Source organism: Hippoglossus stenolepis, chromosome 5, assembly GCF_022539355.2.
Source record: "Hippoglossus stenolepis isolate QCI-W04-F060 chromosome 5, HSTE1.2, whole genome shotgun sequence".
Lineage (NCBI taxonomy): Eukaryota > Metazoa > Chordata > Actinopteri > Pleuronectiformes > Pleuronectidae > Hippoglossus > Hippoglossus stenolepis.
The window spans coordinates 14,806,473-14,831,420 of NC_061487.1; the positions used below are offsets into that span (position 1 = coordinate 14,806,473).

Consider the following 24,948-nt stretch of genomic DNA (forward strand, 5'->3'; position numbering starts at 1 on the left):
CACAACAGTTATTAAGAAAACACAATGGTAAATAGGAAAACACAACAAATTACAAAACGCAAAGGCATTAAAGAAAACACAATGGGAAAACACCACAGCGAATAAGGAAACAACCAGCTTGTGATTTGAGATTTGTTTTGTAACATTTGCTGTTAAATAATGAACAGTTTGTCGGCAGCAGCTGACTTCCTGTTTAGTGTGAAATTAATGTCGTTATGTTTTGGGCTTTGTTGTGTGTCTTTGATGTGCTGTTGCGATTTGCGCTTCGGGGGCCACCGTACCTCAAACTACATTGCCCACAATGCAACGCGGGCAGTGACGCCACAGCACCGGTCTGGCGCTCTGTCACACACAGACAGCTGAGGGGGGATCCCGGAGCGTCTCGGCCTGTTTCACATCGAACACGTTGGACTTCATGCTGCGTTCAAATGGCGAAGACGTACGATTACCTGTTCAAGCTGCTGCTGATCGGAGACAGCGGAGTCGGCAAGACATGTCTGCTGTTCCGATTCAGCGAGGACTCCTTCAACACCACCTTCATATCCACAATAGGTGAACACCCCTGCAGCCGCCCCTCGGGACACATCTGCCGTAATGCATGCCCATATTCACAGGTTGCGCTGCTTTGCTGCCATTGCTCTAATGTAGGTTGAATGTATGCAGAGACAGCAACGCATTTTGATACTAGCACAGACGTGCATCGTTAAATGCAGCATAAGACTAAGACAATGGGAACTAGTGATGAGCTCCTGTCCTTGATGCTTCAGAGGCATCATTAGACCTGGATGTAGAACGAGATCAAAACTGTAGTCATGATGTTCAACCGTCGGAAACCTTATTGAAATGTGAAGCCTTTGAGAACAGTTTTGATGCCGTTATATCCTCGTTAGTTTCGTTGCAGCTACATTTGCTGTGAAATTAAATTACGTCCTTCAGCAGGCTGACATATAGGATGGATAATTTGTCCCTAAGCATCATAGACATGTGACCGTTCACGATCATTAGTTGCATCCTTCATGCAACTAATGGATGCAGCAAACATCAACTCATGCAGCGCTGCCTGTTTGTGTTCATTCTATTACAGGGATAGACTTCAAAATCAGAACAATAGAGCTGGATGGGAAGAGAGTCAAACTTCAGATTTGGTAAGTGTCTTTGTAAATGCAAGTGTGACGTGTATCTGGCTAATTTGATAACTGACATTGTTGCTTTGGTGTTCTTAGGGACACTGCAGGACAAGAGAGGTTCCGCACCATCACCACAGCTTACTACAGAGGTGCTATGGTAAGTCCTCCCTTCATCATCCCACACCTCCTCACTGTGTGTCTACCAAAAATATCAGGGTTTGGAAATTCTTTCTGAGGTTGTTTTTCTTCACAGGGTATCATGTTGGTCTATGACATCAGCAATGAGAAGTCCTTTGAAAACATAAAAAACTGGATCAGAAATATTGAAGAGGTGAGCTCTCGCTTTAAAAGGGTTGTATGTACGGTTTTGCTTTTGCTAGATAGCAATGTTACAGCATTAACAGTTGTGTATCTACCAATCTACCAGAAACATGGCAAGTTCAGCATAAAATTGTATCCCTTTACTCACAAAATCAGTTTCTATTGATGGATGCTGTTGAGGGATGTGTGCTTCTGCTGAAGTTAGCATTTGAACCAGAGAGTCTTGTTGCGGCTTGTTACTTTCTAATAACGAGTCACTGTAGTCTGAAGACGTATCACAGTTCACAGGGTATACCTCTTGTCCATGTAAAAGCTGGAACCAAAGAAACCACGTGTGGCGGAAGAGAAAACTTGCATATAGCACCATTACCTAATATTAATAGTTAAACAAAATCTTTTGCAAAAAATGTATTTATTTTTGTTACAAGTGCTGTTGACATTGTCCTTGTTCTGAGCAACATACTTTGCATAAATAATCTTTTCATTTCTCCCAGCATGCCTCGTCTGATGTGGAGAAGATGGTCTTGGGCAACAAATGTGACATGAATGACAGGCGACAGGTGTCGAAAGACAGAGGAGAAAAAGTGAGTCTCTGCAGCCGCTCATTACTAAAATCAGTCTCAAACCAGTAAGGTGCACTTTTCCAGTTTGCACTGAGTGACACTAACATTGCAATTTTTTTTCATCTCACTTAGCTGGCTATTGATTACGGAGTGAAGTTCTTGGAAACCAGTGCAAAGTCTGGTTTAAACGTGGAGGAGGTCAGCAGAAATGTTTAACCCTGGAAGTGTCACGTAACATGAGTGATAATGTATTTGCAGTTAACATTTGATCTTTTTTTCTGTCACTCAAGGCTTTTTATACCATGGGAAGAGACATATTACATAATCTGAGCTCAAAGACAGTAAGTGATTAAGAGTTTCTTTTAATAGATTCTACAATGTGTGAAGGCTCACTTGTTTAATACTGTATTTATTCAATTTCTCCCCGTTCTAGACTGACAACGGTGCCGGAGGGTCAGGCAAACTGGTCAAGATCTCAGAGAAAAAGTCAAGGAGGATTAAGTTCTTCAAATGTTCGCTCCTCTAGGCTGCTCCTCTGTAGCGCTCGCAGCTCACAGCCTGTGTGACTTTGCTATTTTGGAGCGTCACTGCCCCCTCAATGTCCTCACAGCAGCGGCAGCACTGGTCATAAACAGAGAGCCTTACTGCTGTCATGAAGCTCCCAGTGTAATGAGTGGTTGAGATGCCATCGTGATCTGATGAGCAGAGGAGCATCACAGAGGAATGAGGCTCGATACTGTAATTGGCCTCGTGATAAGACTTGTGCGTGATCATCAGCAGTGGTTTGTAGCTGGCCATCAGTACCTGCTCACAGGGGGCCGTGATTCTGTCGGCATTCATGATACCTCTGGTGGAAAATATTCATTACAATATCTCAGTTACACATAGTTGTCGTAAAAATGTAAAACGATGTGGGAAAAAAAATCTTTTTTTCATATACTGTAGCATCATTTTATCCACGATACCTACTGTCTTATTTAATATGATGATTGTGTAAGTCTCAGCACTGATTGTATTTGTCTGTGTGAATTACTGTGTATTAATAAGCTTGGTCTCCTGTTGCACTTGCAGCATTTCTGCTTGCTCATGTGTGCCTATAGAAGGACTTACAGTATTGTTTAAGAAAAGACAAAAGTATGTATACATACAACAACCTACTGTATTCTCTCAATTTTTATTTATTCTTTTCAAACAGAACCTTTATTTATACAGGTTTGTGTGACAAAATGAAAGGAAAAGGTTCTTTGTTTCTTGGAAGATGTACTTAATACATATTGTTATGCAGTTGTCAGTATTTGCATGGAAGCTGTAGGGACGCCTCAGAGTGGGACATTATTGAGCACATTATACATTATATCTCAAAAATGTTTACAGACTGTATTTCAAAGTGTCAACCATATATAGGACATTCATGTTTTTGCTGTTCACATTGTGTACACGTGATTATTAAGAGTTGTATATATCCTTTAGTTTCACCTAAACTGTAGACATCAAACATGTTGCCCTTTTCGTCTCTACAGTGAAAACACAATGACATGGGAAAGCTGTAATGTGAATGATTGTCTTCGTAAGCTACTGTATGTTACACCAATGAAAAGAGACAGTAAAGAAAGTGGATCTTCAAAAGAGAATATTATGTTGGTTTTCACTATTTTGCAACAACGGTTAACATTTACTGCAAGATTGGAGAGTTTAGTAATCATTATCATCAAGTTTAGGTCGTGGTTGTGAACATTGTTTCATAGACATCAGTGGCCTCTGGCTGTAACACGCCTCGCAGTTCCTCTTCCTCTCAAATACCTTCCTCATTCTGTTTTTTTGTCCCCTATTTCTGCTCTAATCAACCTCCTCTCTTTGTAGCTCTCATTTCTTTTCCTGTGCTTCATCTTCGCTCTTCTCTGCCTCCATCTTCTTCCCCACATCTTCCCCTCCGTCATCTGCCACCCTGTGGACTTCAGTGAGGTCTCTCTCGCTGCTGGAGGCTCCGGGCTCCTTGCAAACCATCAAGCTCTTTGTTTTCCTCAAGCTTGCATTCCAGCTCTGTGACCTGTTAGATGGCAAGTAAGTTGCATCAGCCACAGTCAGATACTCAGTGGCGTCTGAGAGGTTTCTCTTCGCCTTCATCTTGGTTTGATCTGGCATGGGCTCTGCCGCCCGCTCGCTTTCTGAAGGACTTGGATCAGTCAGACTTTTCTCCTCTTTTTCAAGCACTGCAGGGGCGGCGCTAGTTTGAAACTGCTGGGCAAGAGTCCTGACTGTTGATACCTTAGGCAAATGCCCCAAAGTGCTGGGGTGCACCTGATACTCTAAGTTTCCCGGCCACTGATTTGGCGCTTTAGTTACTTGCTCCACCAGTGACCTGTAGTCTGCAGTCTGCAGCACATGGTCACCTGCTTCTGCTGGGTTGTAGATAATGCTGCTCATTGCCCTCTTCTTTGTGATAGGAGAAGTTTGACTCTGGGTTTCAGTGGGGACGTATCTCAAAGATTCAGTTCTCTTTGGAGAAGAGGACGCTCCCAACAGCATGGAGCCTTTTTTCGTTTTTTCAGCTGGTTCATCAGGAGGGCTGATAATGATGGTGCTCATAGCCCTCCTCTTCGTCAAAGGAGATGTGGGTTGGTCTTCAACCGGATAGTACCTCAAGGATTTGGTCCTTTTTGGAGAGGAAGAAGGTTTTAGTCTATCCTTGTCAGTTAGGCTGTCTATCAGCAATGTGCTGCCTTTTATGTTGGTTATGGTCTCTTGACTTGATGCTGCAGAAGCAGGCTTTTGTTCACATGGAGATATGAGAATGTCAACACAAGAGCTGGGCCTCGATCTCTCCAAACCTGCAACATCTAAGGTCTGACCACCATCCTTTGTGTTGAGAGCACTGGAGGCTTGCCGCAGACTCCTCTGCCTCTCTAGACCAGTTTTGGTCATCTCATCGGTGTCCTTCTGCTTCTGTGCAAACTCCTCCATGTCCATGTTGAAACGATAAAGGCTGTAACCATCGGCACTGTTAATACTGCCCTGACGAAGGAGAGAGGACGGGTCGCACACTGAGGAGTTTCGTGAGTAGGTTCTGGTCAGCTCCAGTCTGTCCACACCTGCAAGTTTTTCAAGGGCGACTGCCATTCGTCCGTGGATCTCTTCCAGTTGAGCCAAACGCAGATCCACGGTCTGAAGAGAGGCCTTCATAGTGTTCTCCCTCTCATTTACCTCCTCCAGACGCATGGACATATTCTCAACTCTGCCACAAAACACAAACGAAATGTATGTATGTATTTCCTGGAACTGGTGTTTAGAAATGTCTGTACACAAAGGAGGCTCACCTTTCTGAGGTAACCTTGATGCGTTCGTCACTGGAGGACTGCTGCTGGTCCTCTTTTGCACGGAAATATTCCTCCACACACTGTTCTTCGAACTCGTAGAGACTTTTTAACTCCTCTGGATTCAGCCTGAGCTCTGGTAGAAACAAAGCCCAACACTTTTAGTCAGACTGAGGCTACATCTACGCTACTATGTTTTTTTTGATAATGCATCAATTGTGCTACGTATATGCCTTGCATCCATACTACTCCGGAGATTTAGAGCTACAAAAAATAAGTTTTGTCCAGGCAAAAACACAGCCCCAAACCGCTTTAGATTGGGGCTGTGTTTTTGTCTGGACGGGCATAAATGGAGAGGTGGGACACTCGTAACCGTTTGCTAGTAAACAATCAGCATCAGCCTCGGGTACCATTGTAGAACGCAACATGGATAATCTATTACAAGCGTTGCAGACCCTGTTATCTTTGTTAACAGCTGTTGTGCAGTTAAATTCTGCATGTTACAATGATATAGCTGCCTTCATGCATCCTACAAGTCTAAGACTGATCTAAATGTCAATGAGCTAAAACATGATCGGATTAGTTTTATTGAGCCAGGATAAGATTAAGATCTTGATATTAAAGGTTAAGGGATACGTTTTTTTAATTGTTAAAGGAAACTAACTGAGGCCTCGGTCCTTCTCATCCAGCTCTCCCTCTTGTTTCTTCGTGGCACACCGACGACACAGCCGGCTGAAGATGATGTAGAGGTGGCTGAAGATGATGAGAGGCGGAGGAAGGATGGGACGGTCATGAAAGGTCATGATCAGCTGATATCTCTGGAACTTCCATATCTGGTTGGAAATGGACTTGACCTCAAAGAAGGTGTTGCTGTGGAACAGGAAAAAAAGTGAGTATATAAAAATGAGTATAAACCATAACTGTGCAGTTGATGTTTTATGTAAAATACCAGAGCAGTCAGATACTGGAACATATACTTACTTAAAGACTGCAATGAGCAAGTTGACCAGAAGAATGTTTGCGACGAGAAGGTAACAGGCCATAATAGCAGGTGTGAGCCAGGCACCCGGGATGCAGGGAGGCAGTTTCTTTCCATCTTCGTCATATAAATGTTCACCACACGGAGCTGTGGGGAAGGGAGGTTACAGCTGTTGAATTTATTCCGAGAACTTTAGATAATTGATTGGAATTACATAAGTGACTTAAAAAGAACTTACGGTTGATTTCCATTGCATAGACTAGAGAAATCCGAGAAATGCAGAGTCAAGCAAAAACACGTAGAAAGCGTTAAAATCAATAAATGTTGGATTTTCATATCTCGCTTCTGTCAAGGTCAAGCTGACGTGCATCATCAAAATGTTTCTCCAACTTTCCAGCGAGGCAAGCATGTTTTTTCACTTTTTCACAAAGATCCAATTTCATATTTCACAGCCTCGTTGACATTTTTTTTAAAGCTGTGGAGCATTAGTCTTAAATACATGGAGCATCAAACATGATTAAATATTCATATTTATATAATAACCCAGATAATTCTGTTTTTTTTTAATTGCTGCGTATTGCCTTCACCCTGACAGAAGAAACTGACAGAACTTGAAGGCAGATGATCATTATGCCGGGGCATGAGATAATGATACCTATTCTACTCTCCCTCAATGCAAAATTATGGACATGCATTTAAGACAGAGCCTATTATAAATCTACCAGCAGAGGGAGACAAAGTATGAGAGGTCCTAGCATAACATATTGTTTCACAGAATTAGACAAATACATTTATCTAACGCTGATCATCTGCCTAGAATCAGGAAACAGAATCTTACTATGAATTCTAGTCTTACGGTCTATCGAGTCCGCAAAAATCTCTCCATAAATCATCCAGTAGGGCATGTAGAAAATGTTTCTGGCCAGGCGCCAGGTCGGCTCCTCATCTGGGTGAAGGATGGCCTGCCGAGCCACCCCGAAGCTCATGAGCACCACCAGCATGATCACTACAAAGTACATCATATCAATCATCTGAAAATAAAGAGGAACAAACATTTGAACTCCATGAGAACTGCTGTTTATTCTGTTAGTTATGTATCATGTCTGTCACGTGACTTTCATAGGATTTAATTAAAACACTTAAGGTTATTACCATCTTCCCGATCATCATCACATAGGGTCCCAGGTATTTGTTGACTCCAAAGATGTCCAGGACACGAATGTACCAGAAGATAATGTCTATACAGTAGATGACTCGGCCATAGCCCATGTAAGGCTCATGCTGCAGCCGAAGCATAAGCCCAAACAGGAAGGTGGCAATGGCGACCATGTCTGTTATGTTCCAGTACTCCTCCATCCACACACTTATCTTCTGTCTCAGCTTTCCCGGCTCTGACATCAGAATCTAGACACAGTTCAGAGACCACAAGTGATCTTTAACACACATAGTTACTTGAACTTGATCAGACCATAAACTGTTCATAAATAAAGATGTCATGTCTCCACTTTCTCCTCTAGTAGGAAAATTTAACTTAAAATATCCTGCATAAAGGTGCCGCCATCTTGTGCTTTTGATGTCATTTGGAGTCAGAGTCTGCACAGAGGTGATAGTAGTGTGGAGCCCAAGTATTGAGGTCAGCTGTCAATCATGACATAATCACCCTGGCTTTATAGCACCAAGTAACTAATCAAAATTAGTTTGGCCCATGTCCCATCCACTAACATGGAGGAGCCAGGGTTGTTTGTTGGCCTATACTGCAACCAACCACCAGGTGGCAATCAAGAGAATTTGGCTTCACTCTCATGTCGCTCATCTTTATATACCGTCTGTGGATCAGACTGACAATATCTTGTCCTTTTTACCTGTCTGACTTTTTCAGCGCCAAGCGTGATGATGTATGCAATGACAGTCCACTCCTGTAAACATGGCAATCGCTCCATTTTCACCAGGATTATGTAGTTGTACAGCATCAAATATCCCAGATAGCAAATCTATTGGAAGAAGACAAACGTTATAAGTTAGACATTTTTTATTGTAAGTTAGACATTTTTTGTAAATGCTCACTATAATTTGTCTCATGCACCAAAAGGGAACTCACCGTGTTGAACCAGAATTTGGTGAAGGGTGCGTCGTAAAACTCAAAGATCCTTTTGCCAATCGGAATTTTGCGGACGTGCGTGCTACCCTCCTCTTCGTCTCCCTTTCGGGAAGTTGCATCCGAATTGGGATCCTATAATGCAAGAACAATCTCTCAGTTCATCATCTTTCATCTTTGACAAAAATGGCTTATTAACAAGATGTAAAAACTGATTAATCTGACAAGTGCAGCATGATCCTGGACCTTGCCGGATTTTGCGTCGTCGTCCTTGTCTTTTCCCTTGTCTTTGCTGTCAGGTGCGTGATAGGATGCATCATCGCCAAGACGGAAATCCAACAGTAGAATCATAGGAGGAAAGATGATTCCCAGAATAACCTTAAAGAAAATGTTCAGTTTTTACAAGACAAAGTGATTTTTTGTTTTTTTCTTGTTTACAGTGATATGTTTTACTCCAATGTGATTCCACTACTGGGAGAAGTATTACAACTACTGATGTCACTGCTATCGTTCCCTCTGCCAAGGAGGTTATGTTTTCCTTTTCACTGTTTTTCTGAGAGCAGAATTACACCACAACTACTGTACTGATTTTCTTGAAACTTGATTAAATTTAAAGGGGGATTGTTGGGCTTTGGCGGAGGAATGAGACCTATTGAGTCTCATTTTTAAAAACTTTTTTATGATTGCTTGAAAGGAAAAAAAATTGTGTTATCAACCTTTAGGCCTGGATTCTTGCCGAACCTTAAGCAACCCATCCACATCTCAGTGAGCAACATCTGGCTGCAGGTGTGGGCGATGAAGTCGCGTTGCTTTGCAGCCACAGCCAGCTTCAGACAGGTGGAGTTACTCCAGTTTACCAGCTCGTATGTTAAGAGTTTCATGGCCACCTGCTCATCATGCTTGTAGGATTGATCTAACATCTCATACGCCAACTGGCCAAATTCTCTGTGAAGGGGAAAGAACAATGACAATTATTTCAACTCAGCACTTCTCCAAACAGTTTGAGTAATATGCTTTATATGTTATATAGAAATATAGATATTTTAATGCAGACTTGTGAGAGGCGAGAGAGAAGTTAGAGTAGTGGACTGGAAACCAACATAAAGGTGTTAAAATGAGAGTGATAGGCACCTTTTTGTTTTTAACCAACAAGTGAACCATATGTGAGAGACGTTATCTGTACTGACTTGGAGTTGTTCTCCAGGTCTTGGGAGATGTCATCCACCAGTTCACTCTCAGAGCAATCATGAGCCATGGCTTTGTATAGTTTACAAGCCACCAGGGCCTTTGCCATGGCCTCCTCTCCACGTTGCCAGAGGAAGAGCGCCATCTTCTGGCGCTTCATCAGCACCCCCCACAGCATCAGCTCGTGGAAGGGGAACTTGAAACGACAGACCTCAGGGTCATCCGCGTCGATTTCAACTTCTTCCTCTTTCTTCTTTTTTGCCTTTTTCTTGCCTTTGGTCCTGGGTTCATCGTCCTGATAAAGTTTTTGAAAATAAAATGAAGATGATCGATTATTCTGCTGTATGTGTGAGTTGTTGTTTCAGCTAACTGACAGAGTTGTAAAGGAAACCTCACCTCCATTCCAAGGAGCTTTAGAGCTTTTGGCTGCAAGAGGAGGAAAGAAAACGTGATAATCAATATCAGATGTCACTTAATATAATGAGCAAGTCATTGTCATTTATTTTCTTCCAACCACGCGTACCCTTTTTAGTCCATACAAATTATTGTAGAGGTTACGGAAAGCCTTCCTGGTGTAATTGCTCCTGTACGCTCCACCCATGAGGTACTCCAGCACCAGACCAATGTCAATCAGAGTGATCTGATAATCTGGAGGAAGGTTTCCCTGCAAATTCACCAGAGTCATATTTAACAAAACTGCTGTCTGAAGATGAAACCTGATATGATCTAAATAGTCAAACATTATGCATTAACGATTAATGCTCCAGGAGAGTTCATTTGTACCTTTTTGACGTCCCTAACCACAGCATGCAGGGTGTTAGCCGGGCCTAGTTTCTGAGAGAAGAGAAGAGAAGAGGAGGAGAGGCGAGTGTCAACCTGTTTCATATTTGTCAGACCTGCATTCAGATTTGGTTTCTTTTTATTTATTGAATTTTTTCGCTGCGGTGTGTCATCTCCACCGTGTTGTATAACTCCTCCAGTCTGGGAATGGTGAGAAAGTGGTGAATATTGACACCATTCTCAAGAAGCAGTTTGACAAAGTCCACTCTGTCCAGCACCAGAGCATCCATCATCGCCTGCTCCAGAGAGTTCACCTGGGAGAAGTCAACACGAGACACAAGCCGATTATTATTTACACCACACGGCCTTCAATCTATTTACTCACATTTCAATCATGAGTAAAGTTTTTGTTGTGAACCCTGCTCTTACCCAACGAATACACTCCAACTTCCTGGGGTCTGTTTCTTCTGGAGGCTCAGGCTTTGCCTTTCCTTTCCCTTTGCCCTTCTTTCCCCGGGTCTTACTGCGAGGAGCGCTGGCGGGACTCCTCTGCTTCTCCTGCGTCATGGCTGTAGATGTAGTGGAGGTCATCATTCCGGCAGGCTGACCACAAGGAATAAGAGGGGAGGAACGCTATATCTCTTCTTCAAACAAACATTCACAGAACATTTCAATCTTCGCCTTTTGTTATAAATATTTCTTGTTTATTAAATCATTGAATTTTTGTGTATAAGAGAAACACCATTCAGTTCAATCAAAGTTCCTCTGTCTTTCCGCCAAAGTTTGAGAACACGTTGGAAGCATTTGTATTCTATTTCAAATATAAAACAAACAAAAACAATCATTGATGACTTTGCAGTCATTTGGAATCATTTATTCACATTATTCAGATGTGATCACCACTCACGGGTAAATTGTGTCCGTAGACAAAGATGTGATTGCGTGCGATATCCACTCTGTTCCAGGCCAGAGCCAAACTGAGCTGATCTGCTGCTGAAGCATTGGTGCCTGAAGCAAAAGGAATGGAGGAACAGAGGGAAGACAGAAAGAAGAGATGGTATGTAGTACGTGCTGTGCTGCAATAGCACCAATATTGTTGTGACGTATCACCAGAAAATACCTTTTAACAAGGCTGTGAGAATGGCCATTTCAATATCTTGTTGTCCCTCAGAACCCATTCGAAAAACTGTGATCTACATGTGGGAGAAAAATTAAAAGAGAGGAGGAACGGTTGCAGCAGTCATGTGACGGTGGGATATGTTTCTTAACAAACTGGATAGACGAATTGGTGAATCAATGAACAGATGAATGTGTATAACTGTCAGTATCGCTCACAAACATGTGGAGTGAACTGGTGGGACACTGTTTCAGCAGGACCTCTCGCTGCAGCACTCTGTGGCTGACCCCTCACACGCTAACAGCTCCTTTATTCGTCAGACACAGTGATAGTGCTTTCCTTGTTACAGGCTCGACTATATCAAATGAAGTTACGCTGACGGCCCTGTCACATGTGCAGCCGTGGTGAATGGAATTAGCTTGGCATGAATATGCGGCACTGTGCCAGAGATCTCCGAGCTGGTCTCGAGATGTGTCTATAACCGGCCGTTAACGTCAGCATCAGGACTGAAGACTTGTGTTGCTCTTCCAGACAGATGCAGGATGCAAACAGGGAGACAGTGAACTCCAAATTCAGTTAAATGATGTGTCCTGGTGTAACATCATTGCAAATTTCAGCTCTCTAAGTCTGTGTTTTCAGTTTGTCTAACCCAGCTGTTCACATGCATTTAGGATGAGAGGATTAAGCAGGGCCTAGACAGTGACACTGATTCACCTGTAGGTTAGTCATGGCACTTTAGATTAAGAGCAGGCAATGATGGGGCCTCTTAGTTGTGTATAAAGTTCTGCCACATTGTCTGGGTCGGGTATCAGTGAGAACTAAATGGCACATGGGGGGAAAAAAAGGCCGCAGCAGCTTGATCTTTGAAAAAAAAAGCTGTGTAAGTTGCTTATCTGAGTGTGTTGGAGCATTAGGCAGACTAATACACCAGGGATAGAGGACACAAAGTCACTGGTGAAGAGATAGCACTCTGGGCCCTGAAAAAGAAAAGCCTGGGGAGTGGAGAGAAAGAGTAACCTGGCTGAGGATTAGGGAGATGGATCCTCTCCTCCATCTGTGTGCTGCATGTTTACCATGAATGGATGAAGTAAGAGCCTCTGCTAAGCAGTGGTAGTGTGCTCTGATCTTTCCCACCCAAATGTATAGAGTCTGGAGATTATATATCCCGGGTATTACAAACTACTAATCACATCACGTGGAAATCTGCTGCGGATCCTCAAATGGCGCCGCTATTTATGCACCAAGGTCTCCCATCAAACACTTCTGAGAAACACTCTTGGCCAGGGGGGTTAATCTGCTATCTGTGGAGACCCATCACTTGCTTCATCATATGAGCGCCGAGCTGCATTGTTTACATCAAAATAAATACTCTAAACTTGGCAGAAATCGAACATCAGCCACCACCTCGCAGCTTTGCACTTATGCATGAGCATTTATTACTGGTCGGCGGTGAAGCTGCGAATGACCCGGATTACATGCCATGACCACGACAAGGAGGAGAGATGACAGGCAGGTTGTGGGGATTATGTTTATTCAATATGTTAATGGAAACACACAGATGAGTGGAATGGATGAATGACGATGGAGACCAGATGTTTCACAACAAATGATTTATTTATTGACACAGACAAGTTATTTTTCCTATACAGGATAACTGTGAAATACAAGGAGCCTGGAGATATTAACACATCATCCATCGCTTGTATTCTCCTACTCACCAGCTCCCTTTTCTTCATGCACTCCATTACCATGAGCAGGATTTGCTGCGATTGGCTTTTGGTGTAATTGAAGGTCTTCTGAATAGTCACCAACAGTTGGTCTCGGACGTCATCATTAACCAGGCTGGAGGGTGTGGGGGGGTGGGGGGGGAGAAGGAACATTTCAGCCTTTTAACCAGAAGAGTAATGTGAACATAAAGAAGGAGAACTCATCGTCTAAAATCTCACCCTCCATCCTCTGAGAACCTGTGCGCGAAGGAAATGATGTCAGAAGCTCGGCCGCTGCCGTCGCACACCACCACGGGGATGGGAGGATCGTCTCTCAGGCTCTCCAGGGCGATGGAGATCACGTTGGGGCCTCCCTCCACAATCAGACACACCAGGGGGACGCCCTGACCCAGACCTGGAAAACAGCAAAAAATAAATAGTCTGTCGCTGAAAACCCATCCATTTGTTTTTATCACTCAACCTTATGATAACAGAACTTTGAGAGTCAAACGTTGAGCAAACAAAACGTCGATGTGATGTGTCAACAGGCAAAACCTTAGGAGGGAGGTGGTGAAGTCAGTGGTGACGGCTGAGCATCCCTTTGCTGTCCCTGCCTTAACCAAGCTCCAGGCATAGGATGACAAAGGGAAGCCCACAGGTCACAGAGGAGCTCTCTGCCCACGCGTCCAACAAGAGTGTCTCACAGTCACACAACAAGGAGGATGTAGGAGCATGTTTCATTACGTGTGTGCAGCACCGTGTGACTTACGAGTGTTAATCTTCTGCAGGGAGATGTGCTTCTCCAGCAGTCGACGCAGTTTGACTTCAGAGCCATACTTCCCGCAGGTGCCGTTGTCAGTCAGGATGAAGTGGGAGTGGCTGTTGTTGAGCACAGCCAGTTTGCTCAGGGGGTTTGCCATCGTCTGATAGGGTCTGGTTACCTGCAAACGAAGGAAGAAATCTGTTTAAAAGAAGAAACATTTGCATGAAGGTTTAAGAAATGAAATGCAGCTGCAGATGTTCTTACATCTTTCCCAATGAGGTCCTCTTTGTTCTCCAGGATCCCCCATGGAGCAATTCCAATTGCACACACCTTCCCTCGTGACTTGGAGGAGTGGTCCTTCAAGGCATCTCCCACATGACGGATCACCCCTGAGTTGTAATAATATAATATATTGTTAAACACAGCCTCATGGATAATGACGCTCTCAACTGCCTAATGGGGCTGCATCATGGGACACACTGGAAGACCCGCTGATTGTCTTTTGCGCTCAATTTTTCCACAGAAGCTTTAATTATAGAGCTTAAGCTGTGACAATAGGCTGGTCAAATCTCCCCTAGGAAATTGCAGAATTTGTATTATGTAATGACAATTTAGAACAAAGGTAATCTTCTAATGTCACAAATGGTTTGTTAAGGGAACATTAAAAGCATTGTCCTGAGCCGTCAGTGTCCTACCCGTGTTGACTCCGCCCGTGAAGATCCACGCTCCAGTGGTGACCGCAGCTTTGATCAGGCCTTTGCCAAACACCTGCTTGAGTTTGGGCTGGAGGTCGAAGTTCTGGAGGCCGCCATGAACAGAGATGAGCAACGTGGGCAGCTCCAGCTGCCAATCCTTCACCATCAGATGCAGCAGGTTGTCAGGCTTCGTGTCGTAGGAAACCCGGATGTACTAGTTTAGGAAAAAAAAGTATTTGATTTGTATTAAAACATATTGCATTGAGACTTATTTGAAATGAAACCACATTGTCACTTCATCTACTCTTGGCCACATCACGTCCACTCACATCTCTTAGAACCTCTTACAGCGCCATCTACATTCAACACAGACATTATTTTCCATTAGCTGAGACTCACCATGGCCTTGTTGATGAATCCTCCACCCTGGAACTCAATTAGGCCAAAGGCGTCTGTTGGGTACGTTCTGGTGTATTTTAACAACGTCCATTTATCCTTTGGGGTGTCGAGCTGCACCAGCTGGTTCGTTTCCTCTACCGAGTTGGCACCAGGAGGAATGGCCGCGTGCTGCGTTGTCAGCTGACCACAGGCACATCTAGACATCACAGAACAACAATCACTCTGTTAAAATATCAGAACTGATCCCTGATGTCTAAACTTAAATAAACTGTCTTTGTTTCTCATAGAAATCCCTGAGCGTTACACTGTCAAGTGTTGACTGGATGAGAATGACCTGAGTCAAAGAATGTTGTTTCGTGTGCCCATGCGACTGTGTCTTTTCCTCGAAACACACATTGTGCAGGCTCTTTCATGACTGTGCCCATTTCTGGGAAATAATGTGCCTCATCGAACAAAGGGCTGCGCTGCCTGGCTGCTCTCAGCCTGTTCTCGGAGCCCAGCATAGTAACCATGTCCTACAATGAACTCTGAAAAACCAGGTTTAATCTCAGTAAATGGTTGATAACCTGTCATAGGTCTCATGATTTAGTGAATTACTTAATTAATTAAAAGGAAGAAATGAAACATTACTCATAATGAGTATAAAACATGATTAATATTTTATACATTATTAACATTGTCATGATTCTATAAAAACTGATCTTTCTATAGACTTGCATGACATTCACATTATTTTCATATTCTACTCAATTAATTTGAGTGAAATTAAAATAATTGACCTAAACTGTTTCAAGTAGATAAATATAAGTTGGTTTGGGATCATGCGCTTAATGTAAACTCTCATTATAAATGACTAAAGACAAAGCTGATGTTGCAACCTGACCTGAGTTTAGCACAAGTGACAAACAGTCATTAAATTGAATTACCTGGTTGGGTCCTTGGTGGGAAATATGTGAACACATTCTCTTTTGAGAAAGGTCCTCTCAATCCAAGCTTTCTGTGCCTGTCAAGAGAAACATTTTGAAAGAAAGAAAGAAGGTGTTAGTCGACATAACAAGTTGTCATACCACAGAGAGATCAGCCGTCTGTTTTTTTTTAGTTACACTCTGGAAATCCTCTTAGCGGTAATCCTGGCTAAAAGATGAGGACTTTTTGTATCTTTCCCAAAAAAAAAAAAAAGAATAAATCAAATTAATAAAATGACAGAGAAGACAAATAAGACTTGTAATATCAATAGGCAAAAATATCTTCTGTTATTCCTGAGATTATTATAGATTGATGATACTGTGGTATTAGACACTTTGTCATCATCTGCTCAAGTTTGATGAGCAGCGCTGAGTTCGAAGCGAGCGTTGCTCTGAGAGCCGCTGTCGTTGACAGTGTTGACCAATTAAAACTGAAGCATTGGAGGCAAATCTGTCCAAACAAAAGCTGAAAAGTTAAACAAAAAAAAAGAAGGTATTTAACAACAGTAAACTTTATTTAACTTGATCTATAAATCTGAAGTCATATGAGCATAAATGAACGGACATAAATAAATTCCAATGCAGTCTTGTGACCAGTGACACCAAGTGCCCACAACACAGTGGAGTTACTGTTTTCTCTCTCTCTCTCTCTCTCGCTCTCTCTCTCTCTCTCTCTGGAGGTACTGCAGGAGGGTTGCTGCAAAAAGATCAACTTTGTCATATATATATTCCGCACATACATTGCAAAATCTTTTCATGAACTATAACTATAATATAAATCTTTATATCATACTCTGATTTCTTTTGCTGATCTGCGGCAGAACTGCAAAGACACACTTTTGTGTAAATAAAGAAATATTAACCATTATATTGTTTATATTGTAGAGCTGATATTATACAAGATTCATTCATTTGAATTTGTCTTTATCCCAAACAGTCATCTAAAAATGACTTGGTTCTGTAGATTTAATTAGTCAGTAATGATTTGCTAAATCAGAAGATACAATTAATTTAACTAAGAATATTAATCTACACAATCCAAAGTATTCTTTAGTCAATAAGTGTCATATATCAATTTAAACTATTCCTTTAAGAACACAATAATGCTGTGTGTATGTAAATTACAAATACTGCCCATCAGGTTTTTGTAAAAATACTACCATCCTGATGTATTTTTTTAAAAGACCAACTGGTTGTGGTTGTTTCCGTCTATTTTGTGTCCGTCTTGTCTCAGCAATTTTCCATCTCAGTGTTGTCGTGCATCATTGAGCACTCACAACTCAAACTGTGCTGCCCTGCTGACATTCACCACATCTAAATTCAGATTCAAGGTACCATAAATCGAACAACATCTCCTGCCACTCGCCAGCATCGAAATAATTCTGTCACAAAAGTGTTAAAAATAAAAAAAGTTGCTGCTGTAGATTGTAGATGCACTTACGGATAGTCTTCGGTCCGAGCTGCGGAGTCCTATCGTTAAGGCTGCTGGAGTTAAAGCCTGGAGAGTGGAGAGGTCTAGCGTCTGCTGAGTCTCTGCCAGAGCTTTCTCCTGCTGCTGCTCTCCCAGTCAAGTGCTCTTATTGAATCCCACAGGACATGAAACTTCTTCACTTTATGAGGGCCAGTTAATATGATGAGCATGTGAGCAGGGTCTTTGTTCGCCCAAGTCTCATGACTCCAGTTCAAGGTAATCCTTTTGGGAGTCCCATGACCAACCTCTCCATGCCCACAGGGTATTTTCATCCTTCGCTTGAACAAGGCACAATAAATCTACTTTGATACCCGGCCCCTAATCTCCCAATTTGTTGAAACTCCTTTCTTTGTGTTCACTTCATAGTGTGGAAGATCTTTAGTTTGTGTGAGAAGACAGAGCAGAGCGGCCGACCACGCAGGGACTGCAGTGTCGTTCAGAGGCTCTCCAACTATTAATTTGAAAGTTTTTACCCCCTCCAACTACTTTGATTTCAACCCAATTTGCATAATTGAGAGAATTGGATGCAGGCATTCTTTTGGAAGGCGCCTTGTTAAGACATGACTGGTCTCCAGTTGGGGGCAAGGTCACTCGCTGCTAATTGCAGTTAATCTCCATTTCCACCCACCTTGTTTTTGTGGTGTCAAGGAAAAACTCAGCAGAGGAGCAATTCAATACTCTTTTAATCCTCAAAGAACGATAGTGTTAAAGAGATTCCAGTACACATGTATAATAAATACCCAACCAGCAGGGTGAATTTAACAAACAACAACATTACATTTAACATACAGGCAGCAGTTTGACTTTCAATATTTTAAAGCTAAATGGGGGGGGGGGATTAGGCTTCTTTTTTATAGGGGAATGTCCACTCAGATCTTTTAATGAGTTCAAACTGAATTATGTGTATTGTACATGGTGAACTTCAAGTTTTAAATCAGTTTAAACTGAATTATGTTTATTATACATGGTGGCCTATCAGTTTAAAACTATTAAGGGCTTCAGGTACGTGCTGAAATAACCAGAGGAAGGCATTAGGTGGGCTGGAAGCTGAGATGGAGTTAAAAAGCTCCGAGGTGGAGATACTCATTTAAAACCTTCCTCTTGTGAAAGGGTTTGATAATCGCTCCTTTTATGGTTGAAAGGAGCAGTTTGAGCCCGACTGTAATAAGTCTTGTTGGTGAAAAAAGACGAGGGAGGTCGGTGACTGATGTCTCAAGGAGACAAAGAGAGAGAGAAGCCTGGCACACACACACACACACACACACACACACACACACACACACACACACACACACACACACACACACACACACACACACACACACACACACACCCACCCCAACTTGCCCCGTTTGGTCCTGGCAACTGGTAGAAAAATTTGAAAAAAAAATTGCACATGGGCCACTGTTAATTATAGCTGGAGAAAACAAAGCGCATTTCCAGAAGGGTTTGGCCAGTATGACGCAGTTATTTCAGCTTACTTAAACTCATTAACCACAGCAATTAAAACCAAAATCCAGTCAGCAGCCAGCCGCCTCGTTACGAGCTGCCTCTGAGCACTTAGCAGCAAAAACCTTAAAGAATTAGATACCGTGGGATCAGATTGTGTCACGCCAGGCATATTAACACGACTTAAGACAAGCCCCGGAACAATAAACAACATTCATTCCAACGTGCTCCGTTTTCTGAGGAAATGCTGGTGGAAAACAAAAGGCAACTGTGTGAGATGAACATTAGAAGTGGTGCGTTGCTGAGGAGGACACAGGAAACAAATTCATGACTATTTCATTAGCTGTACTTGATGCAATGTTCCTTCTCTTAAATATTAGGCCACTGCAATACTGCAAATATGCATATCATTCGGTATGTTGGGGAAAGTCATTCCACCAGTTTCACAATGTTGTAAATACCATGTTTGTATTAAGTGAAGACACCTACAGTCCACATACACTGTGTGCCATACATTAATGCCTCTCTGCGCTGGAATCACATGGTCCCGGTCTCCTGACCCACGGCTTAGCGAGCAGCTAAATCACAGCACATTTGTTCCAGTTCAGCTACAATTACATGGACCATTCAGCCCCAGCAGTTTTAAGGAAAGGGTATAATGATGCCTGTATTTCTGTATGCTGATATGTGACCGGGATGCACATGATGCATGGTTTCGAGTTGGTGGCTTTATAAAGTAGAGAACGACGAGGAATCATTCGTTCTGAATATTGATTTCAGTAACGACGGAATTCGAACAACAAAAGCCTCATCAGCACAAGTGAAATAGATCAGAAAGGATTTGGGGGTCCTGTGAGGAATGTGATGTCTCCAGGGTCGAAGATAAAAGCAACTAATTGCTCAGCTTTGGTATTGAATGGCGACGTGCTTCGAGTTTGATGCTATGTGACAGGAAGGAAACCCATGAAGACTCCCTCACTGGCGAAAAAAAAAATATTCCAGACCCATGGTCCATCTCACGTGAACCGAATAAAGCGCTGCCTTTTTACGTATTTTCACTTGAGGGGAAAGATATTTGGAAGAAGGCGACACAACTCGAGTTACAAGCTCTGGATAGGCAAATTTGCCTTAACTGTGAAGCTAACTGTTTTCACTCTGCCCTGTTTGTAAATGCTCTCATTGTGCTTCTGAGTTTGAAAATCCAGTTAGCCATCACATGAGTCCAACATGTCACTGATTATCCCCGAGAGTTGAGGGAGTCATAAGACGTTTTTTAAAGACACTGTTTCCCTGTGTTTTTCCCCTAAAGAAAAACCCTGATAGGAAAAGAGAATAAATGGAGATTTTCATGGAATCGGCGTAGAGATAACACCTGGGCAACGGACGGTTATTTATAAATCTGCTGAGGTTTGACGGCCTTGTCACATATTAGAAGAAAAGTGTTTTTTTGACAGTGGTTGTTTTATTAAACGTTTGACTTGCATGCTGGGTTATATTTAAAAAGAACTGTTTTTCAAACACTCTTTGATTCTGCAGCATAAATATAAAGAGAGTCATCCTATTGCTAACATGTCACCATGTTTAGACGTGTTAGTGTATAGGATGTAAAAGTTTTACCATCTACAGAGCAGAATCAACAGATTTGCCCTTCGCTAAGACCACAGCTTTTATATTTTCCACTTGGTCTGCTTCATAATTTAATACAATAACTTCTCTATGTTTGTCCTTCAGTGACATAAACCCATTTAACTTGTCTTTGCTGCAACATTTGAGGCTCTTACTCCTTTAAGTCTTAGTTTTCACCAAACTCAGAGCTTCAGCCCGGCTCTGGTCCCACAGCCCCAGTATAATTCATGCTCAACCCTGACCTGAATCCTAAAGCTTTTTAAAGATTCTTGGCCCTCACCTGACCTGAGCCTGATGCTTACATCACACAGTCATATGATCTCACACAAAGACAAAAAGCACTGTGAAAAATGCTGAATTTCTCAGTCCGATTTGTATTGATTTTGTTGCTTGAACAGCTTTTATTAATTTAGTTAATTTGGTTTTCTAATCGTCTGAATACAAAACTTCTCTCTGATCAGTCAAACCCGTTAAACTAAAGACGCTTTCAGTCCATTTCTTTCCTCACTATTGACATATTAGATATAATATCTCAGTAAAATAGGTAAAAGGTCAGTAGTCAGCTGGGTAGATGGGACTTTACAGGCAGCATCTTTATGGCAACAGACAAAGTAATATCATGTGAACGTATTTAACTGAATGTGCTCTCTGTTAGAGACTTTTACCCTCAAATCTAATCTGTCCAAACACTTCCAAGGGATATTGCCTTCAATTTCTGATGCACTATACCATGGATGAAGAGTAAATCCTCATCCTTCATACCACGGCCCACTGTAAATAATGAAGTATATCGTTTAAATAAAGCAGATAAATCCACGATTAAAGACTGTCATGCATGACAACTATGCATGATCAGAAAAAAAAGGACAATGTTGGCTGTCAGCCGTCTGGTTTGTGCTGCCAATGAGTTTATATTTAGCAACATATCCGATCTCATAAAAAATTCAGCGGAGAGCCATGACATTGCTGGTTGCTTGACGGAGTAAAAGCTCATATATATAAAGAGGCTGTGGATTGTACACAGAATATTAATCTCACCCAATAATGCCTCCATTAACGTATAGAAACCCTCTCCCACTGGATACTTTTAGGGACGCCAGTGTCAGATGTGCAGCTGAAATGTACATCAGGAGCTGATTTAGCCACATAGTGAAGAATCTGCCCTAGTAATAAACTAAACGTTTCAGTACAGGAAAATTTTGGTGATGGTTATAGATAGGAGGTACATTTAATCAACAAAAGTTGAGTTTGAAACGCATTATGTGTTTTATATTTCAGTATATCTTCCATCTTTTTACATTTTAGAGAAAGAAATTTATATATATATGCAGTTCTATAGTAAGATGTTTCCACAAAACAGACATCAAGTGAGTGAATTTGTGGTGTGTGTCAGCGTGTGTATGTGTTGTGTATGTGTGTGTAATCCCAGCATACACTGCTCATTGGATTCGAGCTAGAGGCGAGCATGAATATAAAAATCACATCTTTCTTGCTTTCAAGGACATGTTAATAGGAGTGTGTTAATCACATGAAAGCAGACTTTAGAAAGATATAAAAGTCCTTAATCTGCCGAAGCCATGGTCTTCCATACTGGGCCATTATGAAGGATTAAAGTGGTGTACTGGAGTGAGCTGCTCGCTCGGCTTCCAACACCACTTAGCACTAAGTTTGCAGGGGCTGGGAGTGCAGACCATGTGCTCACTAATATACAGCCCACAGCCCTAAAGGATGCATGTCATTACGCTGTGGGCAGAAGCTCTCAAATGATTGGTTAGGCCCTAATATGGACTCTGGCTATAGTAACGGCTCCATGTGACACAAGCTGTGCAGCACCAGTCATTCTCAGAATAATCATGTGGTTTCACAAAAAGCCGCCAAGAGTTCACAAAAAGCAGCCAAGATAAAAATCCAGTTGTTTGTCATTGATATTAAACCTCTACTCTCTTTATATAATTAAATAGAACTCAAAGGGTAACATAAAACAAACTCTTAAAGACAAATAATTGCACTCCAGTTTGGAGCTAACTCAGACAGGGGACACTGAATCACCTGCTGAATGTGACCTCATCTTACCTTCTGCGAGCCAGATGTGGTTCGTTTGAGCGAGGACCTTTTAAAGGTGGAGCCCGGGCCCTTGGCGTCCATGTTGACGACGGACAGTTTGAGTCAAACTGACTTCGACAGGGATCCTTGGAGAGCGGCGACAGGTCAAGGTTCAGCAGCAGCGTCAGCATGAGAAACACACAGAAACCCCTGGATGTCCACTAAAGGAGCCAAGGCATGGCCACAACTTCTGTGTTCACACATTAGAGAAAAAAGAAAGCATCAAAGTTTCATCAGCATCATTGAAGGCTTCGGTGCTTCGCTCTCCTCTCCGCAGCTTACGCCCGACTGACAAGACAGAGATCCCAGCCAGGGATATAAATCACTCGATGACACACTTGACACATAGACCCTTTCCCTCTGCCGGGCATCCCATAATCAGGCTTAATGCAGCTGGCTCTTACGAAGCCTCAGAGTCTAATGGATAGAGATTTAATAAATGGTTATTGAAGGTAAATCTACTTTGGCACACCACAACCCCAAAAAAGGCTTAGAGAGAGAGACCATGAGAGCTGCAAGGCTAAAGTTAGCCGGCGCAGAGCCAGAGGTTGTCCCAGCAGATAAGGCTCAGTGTGTCTGACAGGGGGACGACAGGAGGGTCCCAACAGAAAGGTGCAAACACACACACACATACAAAATGTGATGCAGAGACAAAACACCAGAATCAACACACACACACCCTGAACAACAGTTGAATCTAGAGGGACAGCATCAGACTCATCACTCAGTTTGATTACTACAGTTATGAACACAGCAGAATTTAATGAACAGTGGAGTTGTCTCATTTCCACTCAACAGCAGAATTTTACATGGATAAAGTCATATCACAGCACAGATTCAAAGCAGCTTGATATTAAGTATTGTTAAGAGTTGTACCTGTTACATAAAACCAACGAAATTAATGGAAAATAAAACTAATATGGCCTACTAGGAAATTGAATTTAGCCAACGCTTACAAATTAGAGCAATTATTTTTGCTTTTAAATAACAAAGCTTGAAAAAAACCTGAAACCATTAGCCGTAAGGTACTTTAATACAGAACTTGTTGCAACTGCTCATGCAACATCATTTAAAATCATTTTGCAATGTTTTATTTTATCAAGTTTTTACCCTTTTCTCATCTGTAACATTTTATTATTTCTGTATTTGTGCACTATTGCTGTGTGATATTCAAATTGATTTAAAACATTTACCTATTGTTTATTTTTAACTGTTTCCTTTTGTTTACCTTAAATTTGCACTTTGTTACTGTGTCATTATCTGTATTATTATTATTATTGTTATTATTATTATCGTATCTAAAAAAGAGACTATGATGTGTAAGTAACCTCGACCTCTACATTTAAGAACCCGAACAATATATTGTATATATTGTAATGTAACAGATCTATCACATGATGCTGCATACATGAAGAAAATGTAGACATGTATAAATGTATATATATATTTAACAATATATAAATATTTAAACATTATAAATATATATATATTGATATATATATATATATACATTTATACATGTCTACATTTTCTTCTTTTCTTCATATATATATATATATATATACATTTATATTGTATACATGTATATTTATAATCTTTATATGTTTATATATTGTTATAGATAATCTGAAAATTATTCTAAAACCTCCGACCTCCTGAGCCACAGATGGAAAAAGAGTCAGATCAGATAAATTAGAAATCCAGTGACTCCCTCTGCTGGTTACTAAATTGAGCTGTAGCTGGAGGCAAATAAGGAAAATTTCCATGGCAACAGTCAAAACTGTCGAGAAAACATTTAGAGAAAAACAAATCCACTTCTGCTTGAAGCAGGGCGGTCTATGTCTATGTCAGCGCCTCAGATCAGATAATAATCCTGTAAAACTGTAATGAAGCTCACATAAGCCTCAGGAAGCAACTGTACCTGTTGTGGCGAGTGAAGAAAGTCAGATGATGTTTTCTTGAGGTCAAAATCACAAACGATCAACAACAACAACCACCATGCATCTTTTTTTCTCTTGTCCATTGCAGCCATGTGTCTCAGTGTTGTCTGCCTGGATGAAGGATAATGCGTAATTTCTCCTCGTAAGCAGACACAAATGAGCTTTATCATCTGCTGGTGGCTTTGTGTGTGTGTGTGTGTGTGTGTGTGTGTGTGTGTGTGTGTGTGTGTGTGTGTGTGTGTGTGTGTGTGTGTGTGTGTGTGTGTGTCACTGCAGGAGATTATTTATCTGCAGGAGAAGGTGCAGCACTGAGCTGAGCAGAAGCAACGAGAGCTGCTGAGTTTGAAGTGTGG

General features: G+C 41.8%; 2 protein-coding genes across 4 annotated transcripts; one reads left to right on the forward strand and one right to left on the reverse strand.

Annotated features, from left to right (window-relative positions):
* Positions 1–217: 217 nt before the first annotated feature.
* LOC118109527 (ras-related protein Rab-8B) lies at positions 218–3,642 on the forward strand. The gene is made up of 8 exons (XM_035156686.2): positions 218–552; positions 1,085–1,145; positions 1,224–1,284; positions 1,381–1,458; positions 1,943–2,032; positions 2,144–2,209; positions 2,302–2,352; positions 2,445–3,642. The coding sequence occupies exons 1-8, from the start codon at positions 429–431 to the stop codon at positions 2,535–2,537; spliced, it is 624 nt and encodes a 207-aa protein (XP_035012577.1). The 5' UTR covers positions 218–428; the 3' UTR covers positions 2,538–3,642.
* On the reverse strand, positions 3,170–24,711 carry LOC118109525 (transient receptor potential cation channel subfamily M member 1). 3 transcript variants are annotated; one of them, XM_035156684.2, is made up of 28 exons: positions 24,577–24,711; positions 22,626–22,842; positions 15,968–16,044; positions 15,042–15,237; positions 14,643–14,856; positions 14,212–14,336; positions 13,954–14,125; positions 13,425–13,599; positions 13,197–13,320; positions 11,482–11,554; positions 11,269–11,369; positions 10,791–10,964; positions 10,541–10,675; positions 10,365–10,415; positions 10,105–10,245; positions 9,978–10,007; positions 9,584–9,876; positions 9,113–9,341; positions 8,643–8,774; positions 8,400–8,531; positions 8,164–8,292; positions 7,454–7,705; positions 7,140–7,332; positions 6,540–6,560; positions 6,304–6,448; positions 5,987–6,192; positions 5,326–5,458; positions 3,170–5,243 (listed from the first exon to the last, which is right to left on the reverse strand). In XM_035156684.2, the coding sequence occupies exons 2-28, from the start codon at positions 22,695–22,697 to the stop codon at positions 3,875–3,877; spliced, it is 5,094 nt and encodes a 1,697-aa protein (XP_035012575.2). In that variant the 5' UTR covers positions 22,698–22,842; positions 24,577–24,711; the 3' UTR covers positions 3,170–3,874. The 3 variants fall into 3 exon arrangements, with proteins under 3 accessions (XP_035012575.2, XP_035012574.2, XP_035012576.2); XM_035156683.2 differs by having other exon boundaries at positions 22,626–22,845; XM_035156685.2 differs by lacking the exon at positions 24,577–24,711 and having other exon boundaries at positions 7,158–7,332; positions 22,626–23,044.
* Positions 24,712–24,948: the final 237 nt, after the last annotated feature.

Bases quoted from the DNA above. Each gene is read 5' to 3' on its own strand.
- LOC118109527 (XM_035156686.2), top strand. From the start codon at position 429: ATGGCGAAGACGTACGATTACCTGTTCAAGCTGCTGCTGATCGGAGAC. The intron at 1,146-1,223 runs GTAAGTGTCTTT...TGGTGTTCTTAG, and splicing joins AGAGTCAAACTTCAGATTTG to GGACACTGCAGGACAAGAGA. The intron at 1,285-1,380 runs GTAAGTCCTCCC...TTTTCTTCACAG, and splicing joins CTTACTACAGAGGTGCTATG to GGTATCATGTTGGTCTATGA.
- LOC118109525 (XM_035156684.2), bottom strand. From the start codon at position 22,697: ATGGACGCCAAGGGCCCGGGCTCCACCTTTAAAAGGTCCTCGCTCAAA. The intron at 16,045-22,625 runs GTAAGATGAGGT...TTCTCTTGACAG, and splicing joins CCACATCTGGCTCGCAGAAG to GCACAGAAAGCTTGGATTGA. The intron at 5,244-5,325 runs GTGAGCCTCCTT...GTTTTGTGGCAG, and splicing joins ATCAAGGTTACCTCAGAAAG to AGTTGAGAATATGTCCATGC.